At 30.9% G+C, this 26899-nt stretch overlaps 1 protein-coding gene and 2 pseudogenes across 5 annotated transcripts; all 3 read left to right on the top strand.

Moving 5' to 3' along the window:
- The first annotated feature begins 7754 nt into the window (after positions 1–7754).
- Positions 7755–12171, top strand: LOC107925223 (auxin response factor 3). Of its 5 annotated transcripts, none has more exons than XM_041079527.1 (11): positions 7755–8601; positions 8833–8889; positions 9144–9314; positions 9424–9508; positions 9586–9676; positions 9747–9911; positions 10255–10377; positions 10482–10557; positions 10646–10805; positions 10885–11734; positions 11925–12171. In XM_041079527.1, the coding sequence occupies exons 1-10, from the start codon at positions 8317–8319 to the stop codon at positions 11730–11732; spliced, it is 2061 nt and encodes a 686-aa protein (XP_040935461.1). In that variant the 5' UTR covers positions 7755–8316; the 3' UTR covers positions 11733–11734; positions 11925–12171. The 5 variants fall into 5 exon arrangements, with proteins under 5 accessions (XP_040935461.1, XP_040935465.1, XP_040935464.1 ...); XM_041079531.1 differs by having other exon boundaries at positions 7774–8601; positions 9156–9314; positions 10258–10377; XM_041079530.1 differs by having other exon boundaries at positions 7799–8601; positions 9156–9314.
- A 1962-nt stretch (positions 12172–14133) lies between these two features.
- LOC107958590 (microtubule-associated protein TORTIFOLIA1-like) lies at positions 14134–16435 on the top strand (annotated as a pseudogene).
- A 2221-nt stretch (positions 16436–18656) lies between these two features.
- Positions 18657–23872, top strand: LOC107925000 (MLO-like protein 12; annotated as a pseudogene).
- The last annotated feature ends 3027 nt before the right edge of the window (positions 23873–26899 follow it).

The following is a 26899-nucleotide window of genomic DNA, read 5'->3' as shown; positions in this document are numbered from 1 at the left end:
ATATGTCAACAATATATTGATGATGAATCTTGTAATATCCTCCTCCTCGTGCTCCATTGTTATTCCTACTATTATATATAGGGATTGTCACACCCCAAGTCCGGCAGACCCAAGATTTAGAGGTGTAGATGGTAAATTCTTTAGCAAAGTATAATCCACCCATTTGCTTTTGTGGCGTATATGTGTAGGCATATAGTAACTGTTGTGTAAGTAAGTGAATATTCTATTTCAGATTATTTTGTTAACTAAAGAGAAAGGTTTTGTTAAGTGAAATGATAATTATGGTATGAGTTACCGCCAAATGTATAATACGCCCTGTTTGCCTTAGTACTGTGTTGGTTGGGTTATTAAGTGATCTGGTTAGAAACCAACTGGATAGACTAGTCTGATATCTTTTATGCAGGGTTCTCACTTATGTTTCTCATGAAAACTATAAACCATTAAGGAGGGAAAATTTTGAAATTGGTGACACTTGTTAAGTTCCACTACAAGGAAATGGTTCATATATATGTGTGTTAAAAGGGTTTGTAGGATAAGTTCTCTTATTCCTTCGATGTTACTCTCTAATTATTTTTTTAAATTTAATTATATCTCTTCTTCCTTAAGCTGGAAGTAAAAGCTCTTAGTTTAATCAGTAGTCATTCCATATTTAGTTGTTGTTGCTAGTCAGAGAAAGATGTCTGAGTTCGAAACTTCGAACTATTGTAGATAAGTATCAAGTGAGTCTCTACCCGACTCTTATATGTGAAATGTTTAAGTAGAAATATATATATATATAAAAGATGATGAGATCTATGACAATTGGCAAGTATATGAGTATAGTAAATATGATATATGTTTTGTAATGATATGTACAAAGTTCTGTTCAAAAGAATGTTGGTTGGTAAGCATGCAAAGAAAGTTTGAAATACAAAAAGTATGAATCGGTATAGAATGCGAACAAATCTAGGAAAGTAAATGCAAAGCAATGATCCTTTGTGATGCCTCTAGCAGGACAGTTATATTGCATATGGAAACAAGTGTAAGACCATGAGGTTGACACCCATTGTATCGTATGGTATGAAAACATTCATGGTGTAGCCTCTAAAAAGATGAAGACTGGATTGGAAGATCACGATACATGAAAATATGCAAATCCATATGGCTGAAACCCATGACAATATATGATTGTATGAATATTCATGGTGTAGCCTTCGATAATGTGTAGATCGGACGGGCAAATCACGATACATAAACTTATGTGTAAGTCCATGAGGGGGAAACACATAGCACCTTCTGTGAAAGTCCGCCGGGACTTTAAACACGCAATTTTGTATGTTGCCTTTATGGCGTATTCTGTCTAGCCATTGTGGCGTAATTGGTTAAGTTTTTCTGGTAGAATAAGATTATCTGCACTTATTATAACTTCTGGATAAATTTTGATTTCTCTGTACTACTATGATAAGGTTACGATATGTCTGAAGTTAAAGTAGTTAAAAAATATCTATGATGTAATTGAATAAGTCTTAAGGGAATTTCTTTAAAAAAAAGTGTGTATCTGTATGTCCAAATAGGGTATCCACTATGATAACCTGATATTTTGAAATTTAGGCGTGTTCGTAATTACGAATGAGATAAGTATCCATTAGTCTAAGTTTGTTTGTACCATGTAGGGTCAAATCTGAGTTATCTAGTATCCGCCATATCTGAACAGTATCATGTAATCTTCTGAAATCTTAGGGAATTAGAGTTATTGTATTTCTGATTATTTGGAGTTCTGAAATAAAATTGTATAGAATTCATTTAGATAATCTGTATAATTCATTATCAGTGTGATCTTGTAGGGTATTGAACGAGAATATTGTTTGACTAGTAAACTGATAGTATTTAAATATGTATGGATGTCCGCCAAATGTGTATGTATGAAAAGATGGTTTGTATGTTGCAGACTCTAAAGAGATATTCTTTGAAAATTACCTTTGTGGTTCTAAGAAGAAAGAAGAGATTAAGGTAATGTCTGGAAGGATCTTAAGTTAGTTAAGTAGTTAAGAGAGAATTGGTATGATTAAAAGTATAGTAGTTAGCGTGTAAGTGTAAGACTGAAATTGTGATAGTATCCGCCCGAAAAAAGTAAATGGTTAAAAAGGGTAGTTGGCATACAGATGTTCTTCAAATAGTATAAAAGAATCCACCAAGGTATTTTGTATTAACTCTTACAAAGTTCTCTTTAAACTTACAATGCTTGTTATTGTTTCAGGTGATATGGTAAGAGAATGCGCCAGGAGGGACTATGCCAAGAGTACACCAATGTAGCCATGAAATGGGTTTTATGCATATAGTGGAAAAGTGGCGTATTGTAAGGTTACGCCTTAATAGTGTCTTTAGTAAAATTATGTGATGTAATGTGTTGTACCAAATGTGATGCAATAATTCAATTTTAAATATTCTTTTGTTTATTTGAAATTAAGTCTTTAAAATAAATGATAATAAAAATGTTTTGAGTAGAGAGTGTTTGTCTACTGTTTTGAATTTCATTAAGTGTTATGTGTAATAACACCCGAGATCCAGACTCGGTGAGTTGGGTCGAGGTCAAGTCGTTACAGGGATAATGTAACTGTTGGCTCCTAAACTTGGCAAGTAGATCCACATAAGCACCTGAACTTTTTTTTATCCATTTTGACCCTTAAACTTGAAAAATATTATTCATTTAAGTACATTATGTTAATAACCATGAAAAAAAGGGGGTATTGTAACTTTTTTGGCCCTTGAACTTGACAAGTAGGTTCACATAAGTCCTTGAACTTGACAAGTAGGTTCACATAAGTCCTTAAACTTGACAACTAAGTCCATTTTAATCTTTGAACTTGAAAATTCTAAAAAATTGATGATATGGCACTCTAAGATTGTGCCACATCATCAGTTGAAAAATAGAAAAACTAGATGGTGATGTGGTATAATCTCAGAGTGTCATATTCAATGTTTTAATAACCGAATCAATGGTTGAACAGGTTTGCCATAAGTTCTTGATTCAATTACTTCAACCGGTTGAACCGTTAGACCAATAATAATTAAATAGTTAATTAAAAATTTACAGAACTCTAAAAAGGCAAGTAAAATCGATCTATATATATATTTATATGTTTTTAATCAATTATTTAATTATTGTTGGTCTGACCATCAAATCGATCGAATTGGTTGAATTGAGAACTATTGGTTTAACCTGTTCAACCATCGGTTTGGTTATTAAAGCATTTAATATGACAGTTTGAGATTGTACCACATCATCTATTTTTTTTTTCAAATTCAGAGTGCCATATCATCAAACTTTTAGAATTTTCAAGTTCAGGGATCAAAATGGAATCTCAGTTGTTAAGTTCAAGTGCCAAAGTGAACAAAAAAAAGTAAATATACCAAAGTGAATCTAGTTGTCAAGTTCATGAGCCAATGTGGACTTACTTACTATGTTTAAGGGCCAAAAGTTACATTATCACTTTTATCCATACATATACATCCTATGTAGGGTGTATTTAAAAAAATATATATATAATTAACAAATAAAATGTTAGTTGAATAGTAAAATACAGATGTTAAAAATTATAAGGCTTAGGTTCAAATCTCATTATATGTATTTATATTAATTGCTTGTGGAAATTTTTAGAATCTACAAACATGTTGAGGTTGTGACGTGTTTTTATTTATTGATTATACATTTTGAAACACGTCATAATCTCAACTTGTTTATGAGATATAAAAAAACTACATACGCAGCGTATGCTATAATTTTCTATTTGTAATTTTACTTTTTTTTATATATAAATGATATGAAATGACAAAAGCATCCTTAAAATAGTTTCATTCAAATAAATTGATGTTTAATTAACTCGTGACATCAAACTTAATAAAGACTTATTAGTAAAAATATGTCCTATATCAATAACAGTTTAATGGACCGACTGACTTACAGATTGGTTGATTAAATTAGTTGTACCAATTTTATTTTTTTTAAAATTTTAAATTTTTATTCAATTAAAATAAAAAGAATAATCAAATCGAATTTAAAATTTGATGATACGATGGAGTCGATTATCAATTCGATTTAAAAAAAAAACTCTACTTCCTTGTTTAAACATGATTAGATTAACATGTTTTTGCTCATTAATTAATTTTTAATGGGTTTGATTTGAGATGAATGGTTGTTAAAGTAGAGAGGAAACCCTAATCAACACCCAAAGTCTAATAATCAAACAATCTTAGTGCGGTGGGTGGGACTCACAGACTGACGCCAAAGATTAAAGTGAGGGAAAAAAATGGAAATATATAAATTTGTTTTCCCACGCTCTTATACAGCGCGTTCATTCCAACCGCCTCTAAAACATTCCATTCCATTTCAACGTTGTAGAATCATGATGTTCGATGTCGTTTTAGTGTCTACATTTTATTTTTATTTTAATTTCGTATCAAATAATTTAAAATTTATTTTTAATGTACTTTAATTTAAATTTAGAATTGATTAAATTATATATTTTTATTCTAATTAATTTAAATATTAACTTTTCCAATAATTAAATAATAAATCAATAAATTTCCAATAACATAAAATAAAATAATTTATAAACTCAAATTCTAGATTTTGAGTAGTTAATATCTATTAAAATCATAAAAAATGAAACTCAAATGAAAACCCAAACCGATTTATAGAGAAAACAGAAGGATCAATCTATTCTTTGATCTAATATACATAAATTAATTTGTACATTTTTAAGTAAAGGGAATCAAATGCAGTATAACTTTTAATATAAAGTTCTCCATTGTATTTTTCGTAATGAAATTCCTTCTACCAATTAAAATTAAATTAATAAATTTTGAATTTTGGTTTCATTTATGATATAAATTATGAAAGTGAAATGCATATCTTACGACTATATTAGTAGAGTATTAATATAATATATAATTTGAAAGCAAGAACTTAATCTGAAGAATTTCAAATTAATTTATTTTTATTTTCGTTTCCTTTAATAAAATTTAAAATATAAACAAATTGTGAATTTAACATGTGTTATTTTATCATTTACATTATTTTTCATGTAATATAAGTCACATTAAATATAAAAACAAAATATTATAAATTTAGAAAACAAGTTCAGATTTTAAATATTAGAGTACGCCCCCGACTCATATTTTAAAACATAATTTATTTACTGTTTTTAAACTTAATTTTTAAAATTAATATTTTTTTTAAAACCCTTTCGAATATTTAACGGACCTTCAGACTCGGTTATATTTAACTGATGATGTTCCGTTTCTATTATCCCTTAATTAAGGGATAAGATTGCAATACAGTATCACAAATTGATGTTTTCAAGTTAGTGACATAGATTAGATTAGCTTTTTGTCACCCTAAGCACACAAATTAGAAGGGTCAATTAATTCTAAACATGATTGTCATATTCCATTGTTGGTTTAAGGCACAATGGGTCCTTGCATTTGTAATTGCCTTTTACCCAAGAAAAGCAAAAAAAGAAAACACCCTAGTGGCCTACAAAACTATGTATCAAAGTCAAAACTTTGCTCAAAGCAGAAATTATGAAAAAGAAGAAGAAGAAAAGAAAATATTGTATATATATACGGGAGGGATTTACTTATATTACTGTAATTTATTATTTCGTATTTTTTTTACGATTAATATTTTAATAATCCAATATTGTATAGATTATACATGTCAAGTTTGACATAAATTAAAAATTTTTAACTATTCATTTTACGTAAAAATTTTTTCGTTAAATATATATTAATATAGACAATATTTTAAATAAATATGATAGAGATGTTGAATCGGTTTAAAATTTTACATACATGATAAGTACAAATATATTAATAAATTTAACAGTTGGATCATTAAAATATTAATTGTATGATACTATTTAAAATCACTTAAGTTTTAGATTGGTGCAATTAGATCATTCCCCACAAGAGGACAGTGGGGGTTGGCCCACCCACTAACATAAAAAATTTAACTTACAATTTATAAAAAAAAATTATATTAATATAAGGTAAAATTATACTTTGACCCCTAAAAAATCATAAAATTTTGATTTAATTCTTTAAAATTTTATAAAAATGTAAACTATTAAAATTATAAAATTATATTTTAAATCTCACAAAAATATATAAATTAATTTCAACCCTCTAAAAAATTTTATGACTTCCCCTTTTTATCTCCATTTGTATACACATATAAATGTATGTAAATATCTCATGGCTAACAACTTGACAAGTTGAAGATTATAGGGTTTTGCTTTTTCAAACAAATATAGGCTGGATATGAAGTTGGGAAAAAAAAGAGTTTGTCCCTTTATTAGAAAAGATTCACTAATTTTAATATTATTTTGCATTCAATAATCACATTGATTAAATATGTCAAAAAAAAGTTTATTGGCTAAATAGATTAACTTTTTGAGGAGAGTATGAAAACACGTCCAGCTAGACGTACTTTCCTGTTGATATGTTAAGAATAGCGCGACTAGCTGGAGATGTTTCCTTACTAACTGTATAGAAAACGTGTTTGTCTACTGGACATATTTTCACAAACTCTCTTCAAAATATATTTATTTCCCTAAAATTTAAAAATTCGACTTATTTGATCAATTAAAAAAATGTAATTTAACTTTAAAATTAAGATAAAATTAGAAAAAAAAATTATTAAACATGAAGCAATAATCACGTTATTTTTTGTTAATAAACTCAAAAGTCAAGATTTTGAGTCAATAAGAAATAAAATTTGTGGATATAGAGGAATTTCCATCTTTTTTTTTCCGGGGAAAAAAATGTCAAAAGTGAAAAGACAAGAAAGTAAAGGAGGAGAGAAAAAAGCTTATTGCTGTGATACTCAAGAAATGATGTTTAATTGGTGCATCAAGAATACTGATAAAAGCATAGAGGATCAATGAAGGAAGGATGTGAGTTGAAAAAGAAAAAAAAAAAAAAGAAGAAGAGAGAGAGAGATTAATTTTAAGCTTAATTAAGCAGTTCGAAGAATTTACATTTATACTTAAATTTTCAAAAATTAAGAGTAAAAATAAACCAAATTTTAAATTTGATAAAAAATAAAATAAAATTTTTACATTAATTGACAATTTTTTTTTTACTTCATGTTGACGATATGATATTTTAGTATCGTGCCGTATCATTACTTAATAATATATTTTTTTATATAAAAAAATGAGTGATTACATGATACGTCGTATCATCGTAATGATCGAAATTGAGAAATTGTTAAGTTGAAAGACTAATGATGAGTTTGAATGGATGTTGCGATTAATTTACTTTTTATTTCACGTTACAATACCTAATATCACCGTCATTATTATTTTTACATTAACTGCAAGTAAACACATAGTCCATTTAAATTTATATTAAAATAGAAAAAAAAATTAAAGAACAAGTTGAAAAAAAAATAAGTTCAGAAATTAAATGTGTGCTTAAATAAAAAATAAAATAAATGAGTATTCTCCATAGAACAAAATAAAAATAAAATAAAAAAATTATTATTTTTTATCTTAACACATAAAAATTAATTATATCAAATTAAAATAATAAAATGAGAGAGATATATTTAATTCAAAATTATACAAATTTAAAAAATTCCATTATTTTCTTTGAATTTATTCATATGTCTTAACAAGCACGAGAAAAATTATATATTTATTCTATACCTTAAAACTTTTTATCTTTTCCATGTTTGTAATATTTTATTTTATTTTTGTATATAATTACTTGACTTTCAAAGCTCTCTTTAGTTCCTGGTTACTCACTCACTCTCTCTTTCTGCCACACATCACTCACAGCAGGCGCAGCATTGCAGCAGCAGCAGCAGCAGTGGCAGCACTGCTTTCTGCTTCCTTGCAGACCTTTCAGTCAAGAAAACACCCAAAAATAAAACATCAAAAATACCCACCTACTTTCCAATAATCCAATATAATTTTCCTTCTATATAAATTTGTACTGTTCACCAAATATATCTTTTACTGTTTACATGTACATATCTAAATCTAATTATTAAGTCTTCTTAATTAAAGCTTCTGTTTTTGATATCTAAAACAAGACTACCCTCCCCCATCCCCCCCATAAAAAAAAAGCTTTCTCTTTTGGTTTCTTTTGAAGGGGTCTCTCGACAATCGACTCCTTTAAAGTTTGGCAAAAAAAAAAAACCATGCTCTCTAAATATGCAGTCATGAAATGCTCTTCTTCTTCATAAACTCACTTCCATTACAAATACAAAAAAGAACCCAAAGCTTTCTCTAACTTTTTGAGAAAACCCCTTTTTCTTTGACTCCCCCAATGGGGTGTTTAATCGATCTGAACACTACTGAAGAAGATGAAACGCCGTCGTCTTGTTCTTTATCACCATCTTCTGTATTGAGTGCTTCTGGTTTTAGTTCTTCAGTTTGTTTAGAGCTTTTGCATGCTTGTGTTGGTCCACTTATATCTTTACCAAAGAAAGGAAGTGTAGTGGTGTACTTCCCTCAAGGCCACTTGGAACAAGCTGCCGAATTTTCCGGCTTAGCTTCAGTTTATGATCTTCCTCCTCATGTGTTTTGTCGGGTTCTTGATGTTAAGCTCCATGTAAGCTACTTATATACATGTTTTTTTCAAAGCTGTCGCTTTTATTTTGTTTGTAAGAGCTATAAAGTTTGGATTTTTGGTGGTTTCTTGGGTTTTAATTATTCAAATTTTTTGGGGGGTTCTGGGTTTAATTCAACTTTCAAGAAAATCCATGTAAAATTAATATTTTTATTGAAAATTTATGTTTTTTGTTATAATATTTGCTATGAAATGCTTGTCTTTTGTTGGTAGGCTGAGGGTGCTACAGATGAGGTTTATGCTCAAGTTTCACTGGTTCCTGATAATGAGGTTAGTTTTTATTCCATTTTCTTGTATTGCTTACTTCAGTGGTTTGATTATAGTAAAACCATAAGTAATATATATGTGTGTGTAATCAGTTTGAATCAATATGCTTTACTTTAGGTCCTTCATTTAACTTAATTCTTAATTTGGTTTATCATTTTTATTGGTTAATGCATTTCCTGTTTGGTTGCAAGGTGATTTCTATTTTCTTTACCTACAAATTTTGTGCCTGGTTTTGTGTAAATTATGTAATAATACAGCAAACTGAGCAGAATTTGCAAGAGGTAGATGGTGACGATGAGGATGCCGAAGCAGATATGAAGTTAGCCACGCCGCACATGTTCTGTAAGACCCTTACGGCTTCCGATACCAGTACTCATGGTGGTTTCTCCGTTCCACGTCGAGCTGCCGAGGACTGCTTCGCTCCCTTGGTAATTCTCTTGTACTCTTGTTTCGATATTATTTTTACAAGACTTTGGTATGTTTTCGTTAAGCATTCTTCTGTATGGGATTTTGATTTTAAGTTAATTGGATTTATAGGATTATGATCAGCAGAGGCCATCACAAGAGCTCGTTGCAAAAGATCTACACGGTGTAGAATGGAGATTTCGACACATTTATAGAGGTATATACACTAAATTAATGGAACGAATGCTTATGGATTTCATCTATTTGTTACTAAGATTTTTTTGGATCGTGTAGGGCAACCACGGAGGCATTTGCTCACTACTGGGTGGAGTGCTTTCGTAAACAAGAAGAAACTCGTATCCGGAGATGCTGTGCTTTTTCTTAGGTTCAAAGGTTTTCCTTTTGTGAAGGCTTATTTAATATCCTATTGGAATCTTATTTATTGTTGATAGCAGAGGCGAGGATGGAGAACTGAGGCTGGGAATCCGAAGAGCTGCCCAAATTAAAAACGGGGCTTCTTTTCTTTCTTTGTGCAGCAAGCAGTTGAACCGCAGAACTTTTGCAGATGCGGTCCATGCTATATCTATGAAAAGTGTTTTCAGCATTTACTACAATCCAAGGTATGTTGCTGTTTACACAAGCAATATTATCAAGATACAAATTGAACTGTGATATGCACATTAATGCTCGGGGTTGAAGTGTTTAACATTAGGCTGGCATTTCTCACTTGTTTCCTCTATTTCCCGTTCGCTTCAAGCCCAAGTGTACTATACCTTGGTCAGACATTGTTTAAGACCTAATATAGAGAAGTTTCTAAAGTTGTCTTTAGTGTAGATATACGTGTCATATACAAACCAGTATTATTGTTGAAATCTTCCTAAGCTCGTTCCTTAGTCTTACTGTTATATCTAACTGTTTCATTTTCACCCAGAGAACGGAATAGCTTATCTTTTTTATGTGTAGCAGGGCTAGTTCATCGGAGTTCATAGTTCCGGTCTGTAAATTCAGGAAGAGCCTTGATCATTCATTTTCTGTTGGAATGAGGTTCAAAATGCGGTTTGAAACTGAAAATGCACCAGAACGAAGGTGTGACCCGATTGAACCCGCAACTCTTTGAGTTAAAATTATATTATCTTTGACCTACACTACCAATGTATCAGGTCCTTGATTGAAGTTTTCTTTTGTTGCAGATCCTCGGGACTCATAACTGGAACTAGTGATTTGGATCCTGTTAGATGGCCTGGGTCAAAATGGAAATGCTTGTCGGTATGTGTTCGATATATCTTCATTATTTCTGATTTATCAGAACATTGCTAGAGGTCATCTAATGGTTCTTTCTGACTCATTTTTGCAGGTGAGGTGGGATGATATTGATGCCAACAAGCACGGGAGGGTTTCTCCCTGGGAAATTGAACTTTCCGGTTCTATTTCTAGTTCTAACTGCTTGCTCTCACCCTGTTCGAAAAGGAACAGGGTTGGATTGCCTTCAGGAAAACCGGAATTTATGGTTCCTGGTAGGTTCTTTTCCATAACTAGTTCTCTTCCCGTGTTACACAATGTTATTTGACTCGGTCCTTCATTCAATTATAACAGATGGAATTGGAGCACCCGACTTTGGGGAACCTTTGCGGTTCCAAAAGGTCTTGCAAGGTCAAGAAATATTGGGTTTTAGCACTCTTTATAATGGTGCTGATAGTCACAACATGCATCGGTCTGAAATACGACGGTGCTTTCCTGGATCTAATGGTTCTGGCATTGCTACAATTGGAAATGTTGGTAGAGACCCTCCGTTGAATCCCGTTATTTCGTATAAAGGTGTAGGCTTTGGGGAATCTTTTGGATTCCATAAGGTCTTGCAAGGTCAAGAAATTTTTCTAAGCTCTCTGTATAGAAAAGGCTCAACTATGGAAGAGACTCGAGGAAATGACAGTGCTGGTCTCACTAATGTTGGGCAAATGTCGGGAACTAGAAGTGGATGGTCTTCCTCGATGCAGGGATATAATACACATAGTCCTGTACAACCATCTGTGCAAGTTTCCTCACCGTCTTCTGTGTTGATGTTCCAACAAGCAAGCAATCCAGTTCCGAACTTCAATCCTGCTCGTAACTTCAACCAGGAAATGGAGCGGGGAGTGAGTTCTTTTCGTGTGCCCGAAACTTATGGAGCCAAGTTACTGTCATCGTCAATCAGCGAACATGATTCACAACCTCTGGCAGCTCAACCTTCTTTTGGGACCAATCAAGAATTAGCCTCCTGCAAAAATAGCTGCAGGCTTTTTGGTTTCTCCTTAACTGAAGGAGATCTTGATGCAACTAAGGAAGACAGCGTGGTACATGCAACATTATCATTGGGTCGTGGATCGCTTTTACCTTGTATCGGAGAAAATTTCCATCCAAATCCTCCAGCAGTGACAAGCACAGTTTGGAAGCAATTGTACTAAAAGTAAGCAATCTCTATGCTGTCAAAGATATGCATTTTTTTATATTGCATTGTAGTTTAATCACAGAATAGCTTGTTCGGGTCCACAAATATGGAGTTCTATAGTCAGGGTTTTATTGAAAATGGTTGGTTCTTAGTTTTTGTATTCAAGTTGGTTCGGCATTTGATAGTTTTTCGGACATTCTTTTTACAGGGAACTCTGCAACATTGTCTTAAACGTTATGCAGCTGATGTTTGAGCATAGAAAGATGCCCTATGGTTGGCCAAGTTGCATGTATTTTTATTGCAAGAATCTAGTTTTCCATTACCTAAAACTGAAAAAACTTGTAATAATTTTATGAAACGACTTTGATTCTAACTTTTAACTGCTCTATGGATATGTTAAAAACACCATGTAATGTATTGACCTCTGTGGTGGTACTCTACTATTCTCCATTCAAGCCTCATGCGCTTTCTGTTCCATATAATCCGCTCTTTGTCACATTGAATGTTGCCATGTTTTGCTTACTACATTTTAATTATATATGTTCTTGTATTTTATGAATTGTATTTATATGTTACTGTAGTTGTAATTTAACCTTAAACCTTGTATTAAAGAATGATGACACTACTGTCAATTGAGACTTAACTCGATTGATATGTTAGTTCGAGTGCGTTGAAGTATATTATTTTTTTATTTATGGGTTGAGAAATAATTATGGATAGTTTTAAGTATTGTGTCAAAAACAACGTATATAATTAGAATTTACAATTAGATTGTTCAAAAATTAGTTGAATAAGTGGTTAAGCTGGGATTTTTTTAAAATTTATTTAATTAAATTAATCAGATCGATAAATCAATGCTTTGACATAATCAATTACAGTTCATTTTAAAAAACGTTACTTTTTAACCATTTAGAAAAATTAATAATTTAATCTAATATTTTTTAATATAAATTTTGCAAGGATCTATAAAGTAAAATTCTTTGACTTCAAGATTGAAACTAACATAGAACCCATTGCTGATGTGAGAAATATGACTTGTGATGACAGTTAGAGGACAAAAATTTTGACCTCGTAGCCACCAGACATATATTCTTGTCCTTCAATGCTCTGTGGAACTGCAATATATGCGGTTCTCAGCTGCTACTTTTTTATTAAAAAAATATTCATTGATAGAGGAGGATTACAAATATCAGTGTTATATTACATTTTTAATAATACAATAGTGAAGATAAAATTTTAAAAAAATTTATTAAAATTTTCTAAATTATAATTAAACTCTAAAATTTTAGTAAATTCTCATTAATTCAAAAATTTTAAAAGTTTGAATTAGGTCTATTTTTATATTTTTTTTATTAAATCTTTACTTTTTAATTTTTTTAATTAAGTCAATAAAACTTAATGTCAAGAATGGTTATTGAGTATTGAGAAAGCCAAGTGCGCCAGACATCTACTTTGCTCCAAAGGCTGTTGCTTATTGTATAGTATAAACTTAAAAAGAAAACATCATCCCTACATTTTTATTCACTTTTTTAACTGCATTAAAATTGAAGTGTTTGATATGATTAATTGAACTCAATTAGTTGGGATATCAAGAAATATATTAAGTCTATTGGTTTGCGAATTGGTACGAACTGATTGAGTCGAATTGAATTTAAATATATTCACTTTTCAATATGCATTATTCATATACATTCATAAACTAATCAAATGACAGATTGAAACTTAGACAAATTTGCAACTGGATCTGAGAGCTTGTTTGGTTTGGTGTATTGGCTAAGCCAATACACCCCTAATCGGTGGGGCCCACCTAATACCAATCTAAGACGCCGTTTGGTTGAGCGTATTGCTAATACGCATCTATCCCCTTACTTCCCTAATCGGTGAAAAACACCGATTTCTACTCCCCCCTTATTCTCAGATTAGATGACCCTACCCTAAACCTTTCCTCTTTTACCCCTAATCGATCCCCTCTGTTTCTCTTCCGTTTCCCACCTTCATCCGAATTGCTTCCTTGATTCATTGCTTTTTCCCAGTATTATTTTCTTCCCTTTTCTGCCGATTTGCTCCCCCGATTATTTTCTTTTCTATTTCGGCCGATTTGCTCACAGTTTCTGCCGATTTGCGTCATCGGTTAGTCTATGTTTCCCGATAGATTAATATCCTTTGCTATTGTAGATGAAAACCAATACTTTCGAGGTAAATATGATCTATTGTTTTTATCTAATCGGTTTCCCCTTTTGCTTTTTTCAGGTTCTTCATTGTGCCCCGATTTGCTAATAGGTTAGTTTTAGCCAATTTTATTCTGTTTGTATTGCATGTTGAATTGAAATGTGTTTTCTGTTGTTGGTTAGGCTTAAGAAATGCATGCCGTTCGAAGTTGTTCTCTCTTCTCTGCTAATCTTCGATTTCTGTTGTTTGTTCTGTTGTAATTTAAATAGCAATGGGGGAGCAGAACAAAGGGGTACAATCTGGTGCATCGACGTGTATGGCTAAGATGGTGGAATGTGCATCTGATCCTCCTTTGCCTGCTTTTCAGAAACTGTGTCCAAGGATCTGCAAGCTGTTGAATAACCAGAATTTTATGGCCAAGGCTTCCCTTTTGCCAGTAGTGGCAAGTTTGTCACAGGTTTGTGTATTGCAGTTGTTTTGTGTTTGATTCATAAGGATATTGATGATTTATGTTGTTGGTTTTGTGGATGTCAAGTATCATCGTAAATGAATATCTTGTAGTTTCTTTATTGTTTACTTTGTGCTTGTTTTTTTGGCTGGTATTGTAGATCTTGTTTTATTTGATCATGTGAATTAGGTAGCTAGGTGGGGAATAGATATGGAAAATTCCACAAATAGGAACAATTTGTTTTTTTGGTCAAAAAATAGGAAAAGAAAATTGAAGTTCTGTAAATTTATGATGAGCATGTAGGTGGGAGCAATTGCACCTCAGAGCTTGGAAGCATTGCAGCTAAGCATCCACGAATGCCTTGGGAGCACAGATTGGGCGACGAGAAAGGCAGCTGCAGATTCTTTAAGTGCATTGGCACTGCATTCAAGCAACTTGATTGCAGATAGAGCATCTTCGACAATAACCATACTTGAGGGTTGTCGCTTTGATAGGGTAGCTTTTTGGAGTCATTTTTCTTGCATGCATGCATACATACTTATATATATGTATATTACTTTTACATCAATGCCTTGTGTATGATTTCATTGTGAAATTTTGATACATATTTTGGACATGACTGGTGCCAGACCATGTACTTTCTTTTCTTCATTACATGTGTTGATCTGGTCACTTTGCTTCGGGAAAACATGTATATCCTCCACATAGATTTCCTTTTTTTTGTAGGAACTTGATATAATTAGAAATCCTAGGGTTAATTGTGTGACAGAATTTAGACTAATAGAAAATGTGGGTTTGGACTGTATGCATCCATGCTTTCTAAATTGGTTTTCAAGGGACTTTCAGCTAGCACATTATGATTAAGCAAGGTTAGGATTGAAGTCCTTTCACTATCATCTCTTCTAATGGTGCAGATATGACAGATTTACATTACTCAACACTGCCTCATGGAAATTTTATTCTATTGTAACGTTTAATCATTGGTCAACCAGATGAAACCTGTGAGAGATAGCATGACAGAAGCATTGCAATTATGGAAGAAGATTGCAGGAAAAGGGGAAGATGGAGCTGCAGATGACCTGAAAGCCTTGTCTCATGGTAAGTGTGTCAGTTAAGTGTTACGGGTTGTCCTTCTGATGTGTAGGTCATTCATCTTATTGGATTAAACTTGTTTCAATGCTGTAGATGGTGACAATGCTCAGTCAGCTGAATCATCAGAAAAGAATGGCTCCAAAGATCCAAGTGCGGGTGATAAAAAAACACAGACTTCAGATTCTGTTTCTGAAGGCAAAGGTGGAAGCATTATTGACAAAGCAGTTGTAATTTTAAAGAAGAAATCACCTGCATTAACAGACAGAGAGTTGAATCCTGAATTCTTTCAGAAACTCGAAACAAGGGGACTCTGCCCTGCAATGCAATGCAATGCAATGTCTGGACTTCTTGGAGCAATGCAATGCATGCCCTTCAAGTAGGTGATATGGACTCTGCCTATGCAGAAGTTCTCTCTACAGGGGATGATCTCTTGCTTATAAAGCTGATGGATAGATCAGGCCCTATGGTTGATCAACTGTCAAATGAGATAGCAAATGAAGCCTTGCACGCTATTGTGCAATTTCTTATGGAGCAAGATTTGTTTGATATTTGTCTATCCTGGATTCAACAGGTATGGGTTCTTCATCTTTGAGCCATTTACTTCAAGCTGCTCTATTTAGACATTTTCTTTTATAAGTTTACTATTAAAAAAAAAATTCCTGTAATTATTCAGCTGGTCAAAGTGGTGATAGAAAACGGACATGATGCATTGGGTATAACGATGGAGTTGAAGAAAGAGCTTCTGTTGAATTTACATGAAGCAGCTTCCACGATGGATCCACCAGAGAATTGGGAAGGCGCAGTACCTGATCAACTTCTATTACAATTGGCATCTGCCTGGAAAATTGAGCTGCAACAGTTTGATAAGTAAATCTGCTGGTTTTGGTTTTGGAATCCTGTGTTGTTCTTGCAAACTTCATGATTATGTTACTCTGGTTCGGCGCATATATTTTACATGATGTAAATTTGAAGTGAAAGAAAACTAGCATCAATGGTTGAGGCCACTTATACATTTTGTATATCATGTAAGATAGTGGCCTCTGATATAAATGTAAATGTACGTCTATTATACCATCTATGCAAAACTAGCATCAACAGTATCATATATTATGATTTGAGTAAATTAATATAAGAACATTAATTATTAAGAATTTTTTAAATTATATAGTTTAATTAAAATATATTTAATAATAATTATGTTAATTTATATTTTACAGTATCATATATTATGATTTGAGTAAATTAATATAAGAATATTAATTATTAAGAATTTTTTTAAATTATATAGTTTAATTAAAATATATTTAATAATAATTATGTTAATTTATATTTTACAGTATCATATATTATGATTTGAGTAAATTAATATAAGAATATTAATTATTAAGAATTTTTTAAATTATATAGTTTAATTAAAATATATTTAATAATAATTATGTTAATTTATATTTTACAGTATCATATATTATGATTTGAGTAAATTAATATAAGAATATTAATTATTAAGAATTTTTTTAAATTATATAGTTTAATTAAAATATATTTAATAATAATTATGTTAATTTATATTTTACAGTATCATATATTATGATTTGAGTAAATTAATATAAGAATATTAATTATTAAGAATTTTTTTAAATTATATAGTTAATTAAAATATATTTAATAATAATTATGTTAATTTATATTTTACAGTATCATATATTATGATTTGAGTAAATTAATATAAGAATATTAATTATTAAGAATTTTTTTAAATTATATAGTTAATTAAAATATATTTAATAATAATTATGTTAATTTATATTTTACAGTATCATATATTATGATTTGAGTAAATTAATATAAGAATATTAATTATTAAGAATTTTTTAAATTATATAGTTTAATTAAAATATATTTAATAATAATTATGTTAATTTATATTTTACAGTATCATATATTATGATTTCAGTAAATTAATATAAGAATATTAATTATTAAGAATTTTATTAAATTATATATTGTAATTAAAATATATTTAATAATAATTATGTTTAAATATGATTAAATTATTTATTATTGATAATAAAAATCTTATTATAATTTAAATAACAATAACAATAATCATTTACCAAAACAAATTTATGCTAAGGGTATTCTAGTCATTTTAGTTTTTTCTATTATGCTATTACACCTCTATTCCATTCAACCAAACACAAGATTACTATTACGCCTCTATTCCATTACATTCAACCAAACAGTGGATTAGCTATTACATCTCTAATTCAATACACCTCTAATCCCAATACACCTCTAATCCAATACGCCTCTAATCCAATGCAGCGAACCAAACGTGCCCTGAATGTTTTCACTTTTCAACATTGATTATACAAATATATACATACATGGATTGACTTTTTTTTTTATATAAATAACCTAAATATATTAATTAATTAAGAAAATAGGTTAGAGGAAAAATTATATGCGAAAATGACCCGTTTGCTATAGTACCCGTTGGTGTTGCTTGACCAATCGATGACACCATCTCCTTTTTCCCTCTGATTATGACCCAATTCTCAATATTTAAAAAAATAATAATTTTAGGCGGCACCACATTATATTTGAATTTAGATAAAGTTGAGGAAATTTTTTTAGGGATATATTTGGGTAATTTAAATAAGAATTTTATATAGTTTTTTAATTTTATTGTTTTTAAAAAATAAAAAAAATGAGAAGGGTTTTTTTTCAAAAAGAGACAGAATTAACATGCAAATATACCAAAAACCATTGATGGTAACACCTTTTCTTAAGCCAATCTAAAAAGGATAATTGCTTCACTAACTTCTTCAATGTTTTATATAATCGTACTTTAGTCTAGTGTCGCCACTATATCAAGTCACACTATTAAAAATTTATTATTTTTAAACACTGATGATTAAGGGAAAAAAAATGGTGCCGCTAGTTGATAAGGAACACCGTCAAGTAGTATAACAAACGGATATTTCTATATATAATTTTTCATTCAATCTGTTTTCGTAACAATTAATATTCTTAAGTTATTCCTAAGACAAGTCGGAAAAAATCTCAGAAAGTTCCACATAAACAACCAAAACCCCATAAAATTTTCACCAATCACCAAATAGCTGTCTAATTAGAAATTTATTATATTTGTGGTGTGTTAAGAATTGGTGATTAGATTCAACTTCTTTTCAACTTTGTCATGTCGCACGTAATGGATTCCGTAAGAAAAAAAACAGTATCAGGAAATCGAATCACTGTTTTACACAAAACACCATGTGTTGGCTAACCGAGAACCCTGCGTTGTTTTTACTTTATATATATTTCGTCTATTATTTCCACAAATAATTACAAAGTCCAGGTGTTTCAGACATTAAAAAAAAAAAAAAGGGGACATGGCAGATGAGGAAGAGACGACAACGACGAGCTCTGAAACAACACTCGAAACAACCCCGACATGGGCTGTTGCCACGGTTGTTTTTCTCTTGATTGTGGTCTCCATCTTTCTTGAGTATTTGCTTCATCTTTTGGCTAAGGTATGTTACAGACTGTAACCCATGAATGAAGGTTTTATCTACAAAAATCACTCTTTTTTTCCCCTTAAATTTTCAGTATTTCAATAAGAAAAGAAGGAAGTCACTCATTCAAGCCCTTGACAAGATCAAATCAGGTGAGGATTAATCCAAACTAAAATCAAACATTTTCACTTCACACGGAGGACCGCCTTGTGGGTGACTCCTCTCTCGAGATTAACCCTTTGATCGACGAGCGTACACCTAGCCTGATACAATCCTTGTTACCTGTCCACCATCCTTTGAGGTGTTTTAAGCTCTTTTCAACCCCCAAACTTCTCAAAAGAATTGCAGTGCCACCACAACGTCCTCTGTGTATCAACATCTTCTTATCATCCTTTCTATGTGTTACTAACTATGAATAAAACTAACATTCTTGCACTTAGAATTAATGCTGTTGGGCTTCATATCATTGCTATTAACTGTAAGCAAAAAGCGAATAGCAAACATTTGTATCCCGAAGAACGTAGGCGAAACTTTTCTCCCTTGCAATGATCCTTTAAATGATAGCGAAGAAGAAGCAAAATGCCAAGAACAGGTACGTATACTATTATATTCAAACATTAATCATATTCATTAATCGTGTTTTAAGTAATGGATTAGTGGGGTTTATGTTTGGTTTTTAGAACAGGGAAAGGTATCATTGTTGTCAAGACAAGGTGTGAAGGAACTTCAATACTTGATGTTTACTCTGGCTTTCTTCCATTGTTTGTCTTGCGTCCTTACATTCAGTCTTGGAATGGCAAAGGTAACATTTTCAATTTTTTCAATGATTTATATTTTTGATAAATTATCAAAAATTAAATTTTATTTAGTTTCAATTTTAATAGAGTTAACATTTTTTTTTTGCCATCAATTAACATTTATTATTTAAAAAATGTCATTTATTTTTTTAACAAAGTTAATATCTTTAAAGCTTTTATGGTTCTACAAATGGAAAAAAAAATATTTTTTATATAATTTTTAAATGGATAAATCTCAAAATTACACATGAACTTTAGTTTAATGTGTAATGATATACTTGTACTTTAATTTATGTGCATTTTTATACATGATATTTTAATTTGATTCAATTTTCAGGAACAACTAACATTATTATATTACATATACAAATAATTATACTTATTCAATATAAAAATAAATTGATATATATTCATTTTTTTAATATATATAATTACACGTAGAATAAAAAATTAATGTAAAATTTTAATATTTATTTTTTAAATAAAATGTTAATTCTACCAAGTCCTTTTACTATTCTCTCTAGGGGTCATGTTAATCTCTTATCTTCTTATCTTTCTTTTAATGTAAAAAGGACAGCAATGGGGTGTTTGGTGGTTTAATTTTGACTCTGGTTATTCCCCCTAAAATAATGCAATACAAATCAAAATCAGCTACTAAATGGAAAAGGGGAACTGTGAGAGGAAATTCCGTAGAAAGTAAAATTTTCTCTCAGAAAGCTAAGTGGGAAAATGCGACTTGTGTTTGACATTTATTGCTTTGATTTTTTGTTTTTTTGGACAGATGAGAAGATGGAAATCTTGGGAAGCTGAAACAACAACATTGGAATATCTTTTCTCAAATGGTAAGCTATTGGGGTTGGGAACTGTTGAGAAGGTTGGACAAGAATATTAGTTTTGAGATACATTCGTTGGTTTTAGCCTTGAATTTTATCTTTCGATTTTGTCAAGAGTTTGGAGAGATAAAATTGATGTGGTTTTAATCCATGCCCCTTGAGGCGTTCAGTAAAGTCGAGAGATAAAATCTAGAGTTAAAACTAAGTATAAACACTTCGGGTCTAGGGATGAAGATAAAAATTTTATTTAGGTGATCAAAATAAAATTCTAAAATTTTAAGGGAATTGAAACTAAAAATTTTATTTTGAGAGAACTTAGATTATATAATTAATTTTTAGGATGAGCAAAAATTACAAAATTTTCATTTATTTGAATGATTAAAGGCCTTAAAATGAATGATTAATACTTGTAGTACTAATAATATTTTTCTATTTGACCAAGGGGTCAAGGCGCTAGCCCTTGACTTCGTCTCTATACAATACTTCACAGATTTTTCTTAAAGAAGTTGGAACTTTTATCAATAATGCATGTAGTGACGAATCTGGGGGTGATAAAAAATTTTGATTCTTTTTAAATTATAAAGATATAGGTTATTAAAATGATAAAATTACATTTTTACTATCATAACAATAAACAATTTAATTTCGGCTCTCAAAAATTTTTCTGACTTCAACCTTAAATGTACATAAAAGTATGTGTATTTAAATAAAAAAAATCTATTAATTCAATTAATTTTATAAAAATTAACGACTAACACAATCCCTCAATCAACTCAGAATCAAGATTGAATTAACATTAACTCGATTGCAAGTTGCAACCCGAGGTTTATTATCTATTATAATTTCAGCTAATGATCATCAGTATTCTATACATATATTACTGTGAAATTGCTTTATGAACCATCTTACTTTCATCCATTACAATTAGATCCTCGGAGGTTCCAACTTATCCATCAAACATCATTTGCAAGGCGACACCTGAGATTCTGGAGTGAACACAAGTTTCTTCGTTGGCCGGTTCGTTTTATTGCCAGAAAACTGTGATCATGTCAATTATCATAAACATAAAAAACCATGAAAACCTGTTAAAAACTGATGACGATGTTTGGTTGACATGTATTATTCTTGCAGGCATGTTTTGTTCGACAGTTCTATTCATCTGTTTCCAAAGTGGACTACTTCACGCTCAGACATCGATTCATTACGGTAATATTGACAATGTGTAATAATATAAGCACTTGACCACTTCATTTTGATCCAAAATTTTGAACTCTTAGTATATATTCCCAGGCCCATTTTTCAGAGGGAAGCAATTTTGACTTCCAAAAGTACATAAAAAGAGCTTTGGAAAAGGACTTTGGAGTGGTTGTGGGGATAAGGTTGGTCTATTTCATATGAACCATCTTCATGTTTGTGTGTGTGTTTTCCCCTTCAGACCTCCGGTTTTCAGTAATTACAGTCAACTTCGATTAAATCTAGAATCGAGCCAATAAATCGAACTCCTAAATGAGAGATAAAGCCGGTCCAACGTTGTCTTCTTCCGAAACCTTACTTTTACCACTCGACCGAATAGATGCTTGTCTTCCTCCCATACATATTATACTTGAATCTGATAATGATATATTTAACCACTGGTTTCAGCCTCTGGATTTGGATCTTCTCAGTGTTGTTCATATTCTTCAATGCACATGGTAATTATCTCAAAACAATACATATATATATGCAATTTTACAATTAAGCCTGTTAATGCTAAAACCAGTTCATTTTTTTTCAAATGTAATTTTCAGATTTTCATAATTATCTCTGGCTTCCTTTCATTCCACTACTGGTAAGTAAAACAACTTATGCTCAAAAACACAAGTGTCAGCTATATTCATATCTGATATTTATATCGAGATACAGGTTTTAGACATAACGTAAAATGTAACGCTTAACAGATGTTATTGGTGGTTGGGACACAACTACAAGGCATCATAACAAGGATGTGTTTGGACAGCCATAACAGGTCCCAAGTAGTGAGAGGAACATTTCTGGTTAGGCCTAGTGATGATTTCTTCTGGTTTGGCTGGCCTAAACTGCTTCTCCACCTTATGCACTTCATTTTGTTTCAGGTCACCTTTTTTTTTTTTAACCTTCCATTTCTACTCCCTTTTGATTGTTTCCGAAAACCTAATAATAAAAAAAATCATGTTTTTTTTTGTTTGTTAATTTGCAGAACTCTTTTCAATTAGCATTCTTCACCTGGACGTGGGTAAGCATTTCTGCAGCTGATTACACTTTTTCCTTTTTCCATTTAATTTTTTTTTGAACATTTTTGTTATAAAATATGCAGTATGAATTTGGATTAACATCGTGTTTCCATCGAAGTACTAAAGACATTGTGATAAGAGTAGTAATGGGAGTTTTGGTTCACATCCTTTGTGGATATGTTACTCTGCCTCTCTATGCTTTAGTCACTCAGGTAATTTCATCGTTGTTTTCAATTTCGTAATCATTTGATTCAACCCGAACTTAAATTGCATGTATATTTGCATGTTTTAGATGTTCTTATATTTGATTGTTAGGTTAGATGTTAAATGTTAGTTTAGATTTAATGTGAAGCATTCACGGATAATATAGAATTCACGAACTATTAAATTCAATAAAAACTAATTGATACGATATTAATATTTCAAAATAACAAAATTAAGATCTTTTTCGAGTTTGAATATAATGTAAAATTAAAATTGATAAATCCAAAGATACATTAGGGTTTAAGTTAATTGTTATTAACCGATTGCAAGTTAATGTTTTTAACAGATGGGGACATCAATGAAGAAAGCTGTGTTCCCTGAAAACGTGGTGGAAGGTCTAAAAAGATGGCGAGCCAATGCTAGAAAAAAATCGCCCTAAAAAGTAATTACATTTCAGCACGGCCTTCACTTGAGACCGCATCTGCCTTCGGAACTTCACCTTCTTTCAGCCTCGATCCGTCTCATTCGGTAATGTTTGATCGAGTACCCGAATCCGATCACCTTGCCGTCGAGATGGTGGAAGATGAAGAAAGGGAAAATACGATAACTAGAGAAGCAGAAATGGAGCAACAAAAGAGAGGTTCCTTCGGTGGTTTTGATCTTAATTAGAAATGTGTCGTGAAATTATTGTGGTTAAATATCAGCCTTATGGATTGTATAGTCGATAGTGTCATTTCTTCATTTCTTTACGTAGTTATTATATGTTGCTCGAATTTAGGATGAGTGTCGGATATTATTACATAGATATATTTAATTTATTTATTTATTATTCTAAACTATGGGAATGAGATTATTAGGCAAGAAAGAGGTTTTAGGATTTTGTAAGAAAAAAAATGTAATTAAGATTAGATTATTTATGGAACAAATTATACACACAAAATATGGTTAGGTTTCATTACCTACAATATTCACGGACGAAAAGCAAAATACACTATAAATAAATATTACAAAGAATTTATAAAACTCAACAATACATGTATCTCGTAATTCTAAAAACTAATAACTATCCTATGTTTATAAACTTGTTATATTATACTTCACAAAATCGAAATTTGGTCTGCTCAGGTGATTCATATTCCGACCCGATTAAGGAAGGGATGTCATTCAAGTCACCACTTTGCTCACAGCTCGCCTGTTTGCTAGTTAATTGATCTGCGGTTCACCACCTCCCTGTTTGTCTGCTAGTAAGTTCGCCACTTTCCAGCTTCACCTACTAACTCATCTACTTACGAGGAGGCACTTTCTAAGATACCTTTGAGGTTACGTGTCAAACCTAGAGGGGTAACGTGTCGTTATGCATGACACCCAGTTATCCCCTAGCACATCCCATCAGAGAATCGTGCTTTATAAAGATGAAGATAAATTCCATGCGAAGGGGATCAGAGAAAAAACCCCTCAACAAAACCTTATTAATTAGCACTAAAAAAATCTTAATCCCTTTAATTTCTTAATTAATATAAATATTTATTTACTAAATAAATTTAATATCCAAACCAATTATGAAATTCTTTTGGCACTATACATTTAGAAGGTTAGTACTTACTAGAACTGTTCGTAGGCAAATCCAAGGCCCAATTCCAATAAATTTGTGTTTAGGCCCATTTTTTGTTGACCCAACCCTCCCAAAAAGCTCATTTTATTGTTCAAAAATAATAAAAAATAATAATACAAATTTTAATTGATATTTTATAATTAAATTTAAATTTAATCTTTTATCATTTAAATTGAATTCGGGCCAATTTAGGTGAGGCCGAGCCGGTGGGCTACCTAGCCCTTGGATAGGTCTAGTACATAGTTGAGGCACATCTACACGACGATTAAAGGATGCTGCTCAAATAAAGGCCTTCCACTTTCTCTCCTGGAGGCTCGAACTTGGGTGCGTTCTATACAAGGTTTTCAAAATTGGATCAATAGTCAAACCAACTAGGCCATTAGTTTGTCATTCCAACCGATTCGGTCAGTTCCATTAAACAGATCATTAAAAAAATCATAAATAATAAAAAAATGGAAAATTCGATTCAACTAATTTGTATCGATTCTTAGGTCATCTGATTTGATGTCTCTCTCCAAATCAATTCCCCGATAGGTTTTGGTCTAGCAAGTCGCTCCAATCTAGTTCAAACAACCATAATTTTATGGCTAAACATCTTTGGGCACCAAGCCAATCATAAGAGTTCAATTATGAAATAAAATTTAAATCAATTTTTATTAATTGAATAACGAGTGGAGAGACTTCAGTTGATGTTAATCTCAGATTTTATCTTTGATCAACTCTTAACATTTCCTAGGGGTGTGTGTTTGTTCGGTTCAATTTTTTATTGCAATAATCGAATAAATCCAATTTTAAGGGATAAACGAAATAATCAAACCGAATTTCATCAATTCAGTTCGATCTATTGGGTTTTGTTGTTATTGTTGTTGTTGTTTTTTTTTACCTTTAAGATTTTCAAAATAAAAATTATTTATGTATTATATTTATGTATATACAATAAAATTAATAAATTATAATTAAATTAATTATAAAATTGGAATTATAAGCAATAAATTGGGCTTGAGTTTTATTTTGTATGCTTTGGTGTTTGGATTGGTTACTTGGGCTTGATTTTATTTTAAATTTGTTGGGTATAATCATAAAAATAATTTTTAATATTTACAAGAATCGATTTAGTTGGTTATTTCAGTTTAAATTATTAAATTAAAATGGAATTGAATTACTCATTTAAACCGAAATAGATAATCAAATAAACAGAAAACCGATTTAATAAAAAAAAATTGGTTTATTCAATTCAGTTTAACCGATATTTTGCACACCCTTTCTATTTTCCATATCCAAAAAAGGTTAACATCTAACAAATTAGGCATGAATTGAACATGATGTGTAAGAATAAAAACAAACATGTTTACATTTAAGGTTGTGTGTTGTGAAAGTCCTGCCGGTGCCGGCCAAACTTATTGATAACGTTAGTTAAGTCTAATTTTCGCTGGAATACACATTTAACTCACAAAAAATGCCTTTTTTATTTGTATTGGATTTGGAAAATCAAACTCGAGAGAGAGGCCCGAGTATTTGCTGAGAACGGTCGATGAATTGGTAGCAGAGGAGTCATAAATTTTTTTTTTTGAGATCGAAGTTAAATTATATATATAATTTTATTATTTTAATATTTTATATTTTATATTTTTTTAAAATTTAAATCAAATTTTATTATTTTTAAAAAATTAAAATATAATTTTATTATTAATTTAAAATTTCATAAATTATAAATAATCAAAATTTTTCTATTTTAAACTACTCGAACCCTGCGAACCCCTGGCTCCGCGACTGTGGACTGTACTAACTAACAAATAACTGTGACGCCTTGAATAAAAGGCTTATAATGAAAGCTGAAAACAGCATTATTATATTACAGTAGGGTCGGATATGGACAAATATTACAACAACAACAACGTGAGAAAACAGAGCCGCAGTTTTGGAAAGGAAATTTCTCCGCTCTTTCACACTCTACTCTGCCGTGTGATTTTGTTGTTCGTTCGTTTTTCTTTTGGGTAAATTGCACCCAAGATTACTAAACTATAAATAAGTGTATATTTTGATTATTTAATTTTAAAAAAATTATAAAATGATAACTAAATTACTTCAAAAGTCCGTTGTATAATTTTCACTGTTCATACCGCCTACACTAATCAAAAGATCTCCTACCCTTTCTTTCCTATAGTTTAGTTTTTTTTTATGAAACAACTTTAAAAGTCACAATCTGTGAATCAAAATTCAAAAAAAAATTCTCTGATCTCCGACAGTAATCATTAGATCAA

This window comes from Gossypium hirsutum, chromosome A10 (genome assembly GCF_007990345.1).
Source record: "Gossypium hirsutum isolate 1008001.06 chromosome A10, Gossypium_hirsutum_v2.1, whole genome shotgun sequence".
Lineage (NCBI taxonomy): Eukaryota > Viridiplantae > Streptophyta > Magnoliopsida > Malvales > Malvaceae > Gossypium > Gossypium hirsutum.
The sequence above is the reverse complement of the archived record's forward strand: the minus strand, read 5'-3'. Positions and strand labels throughout refer to the sequence as shown.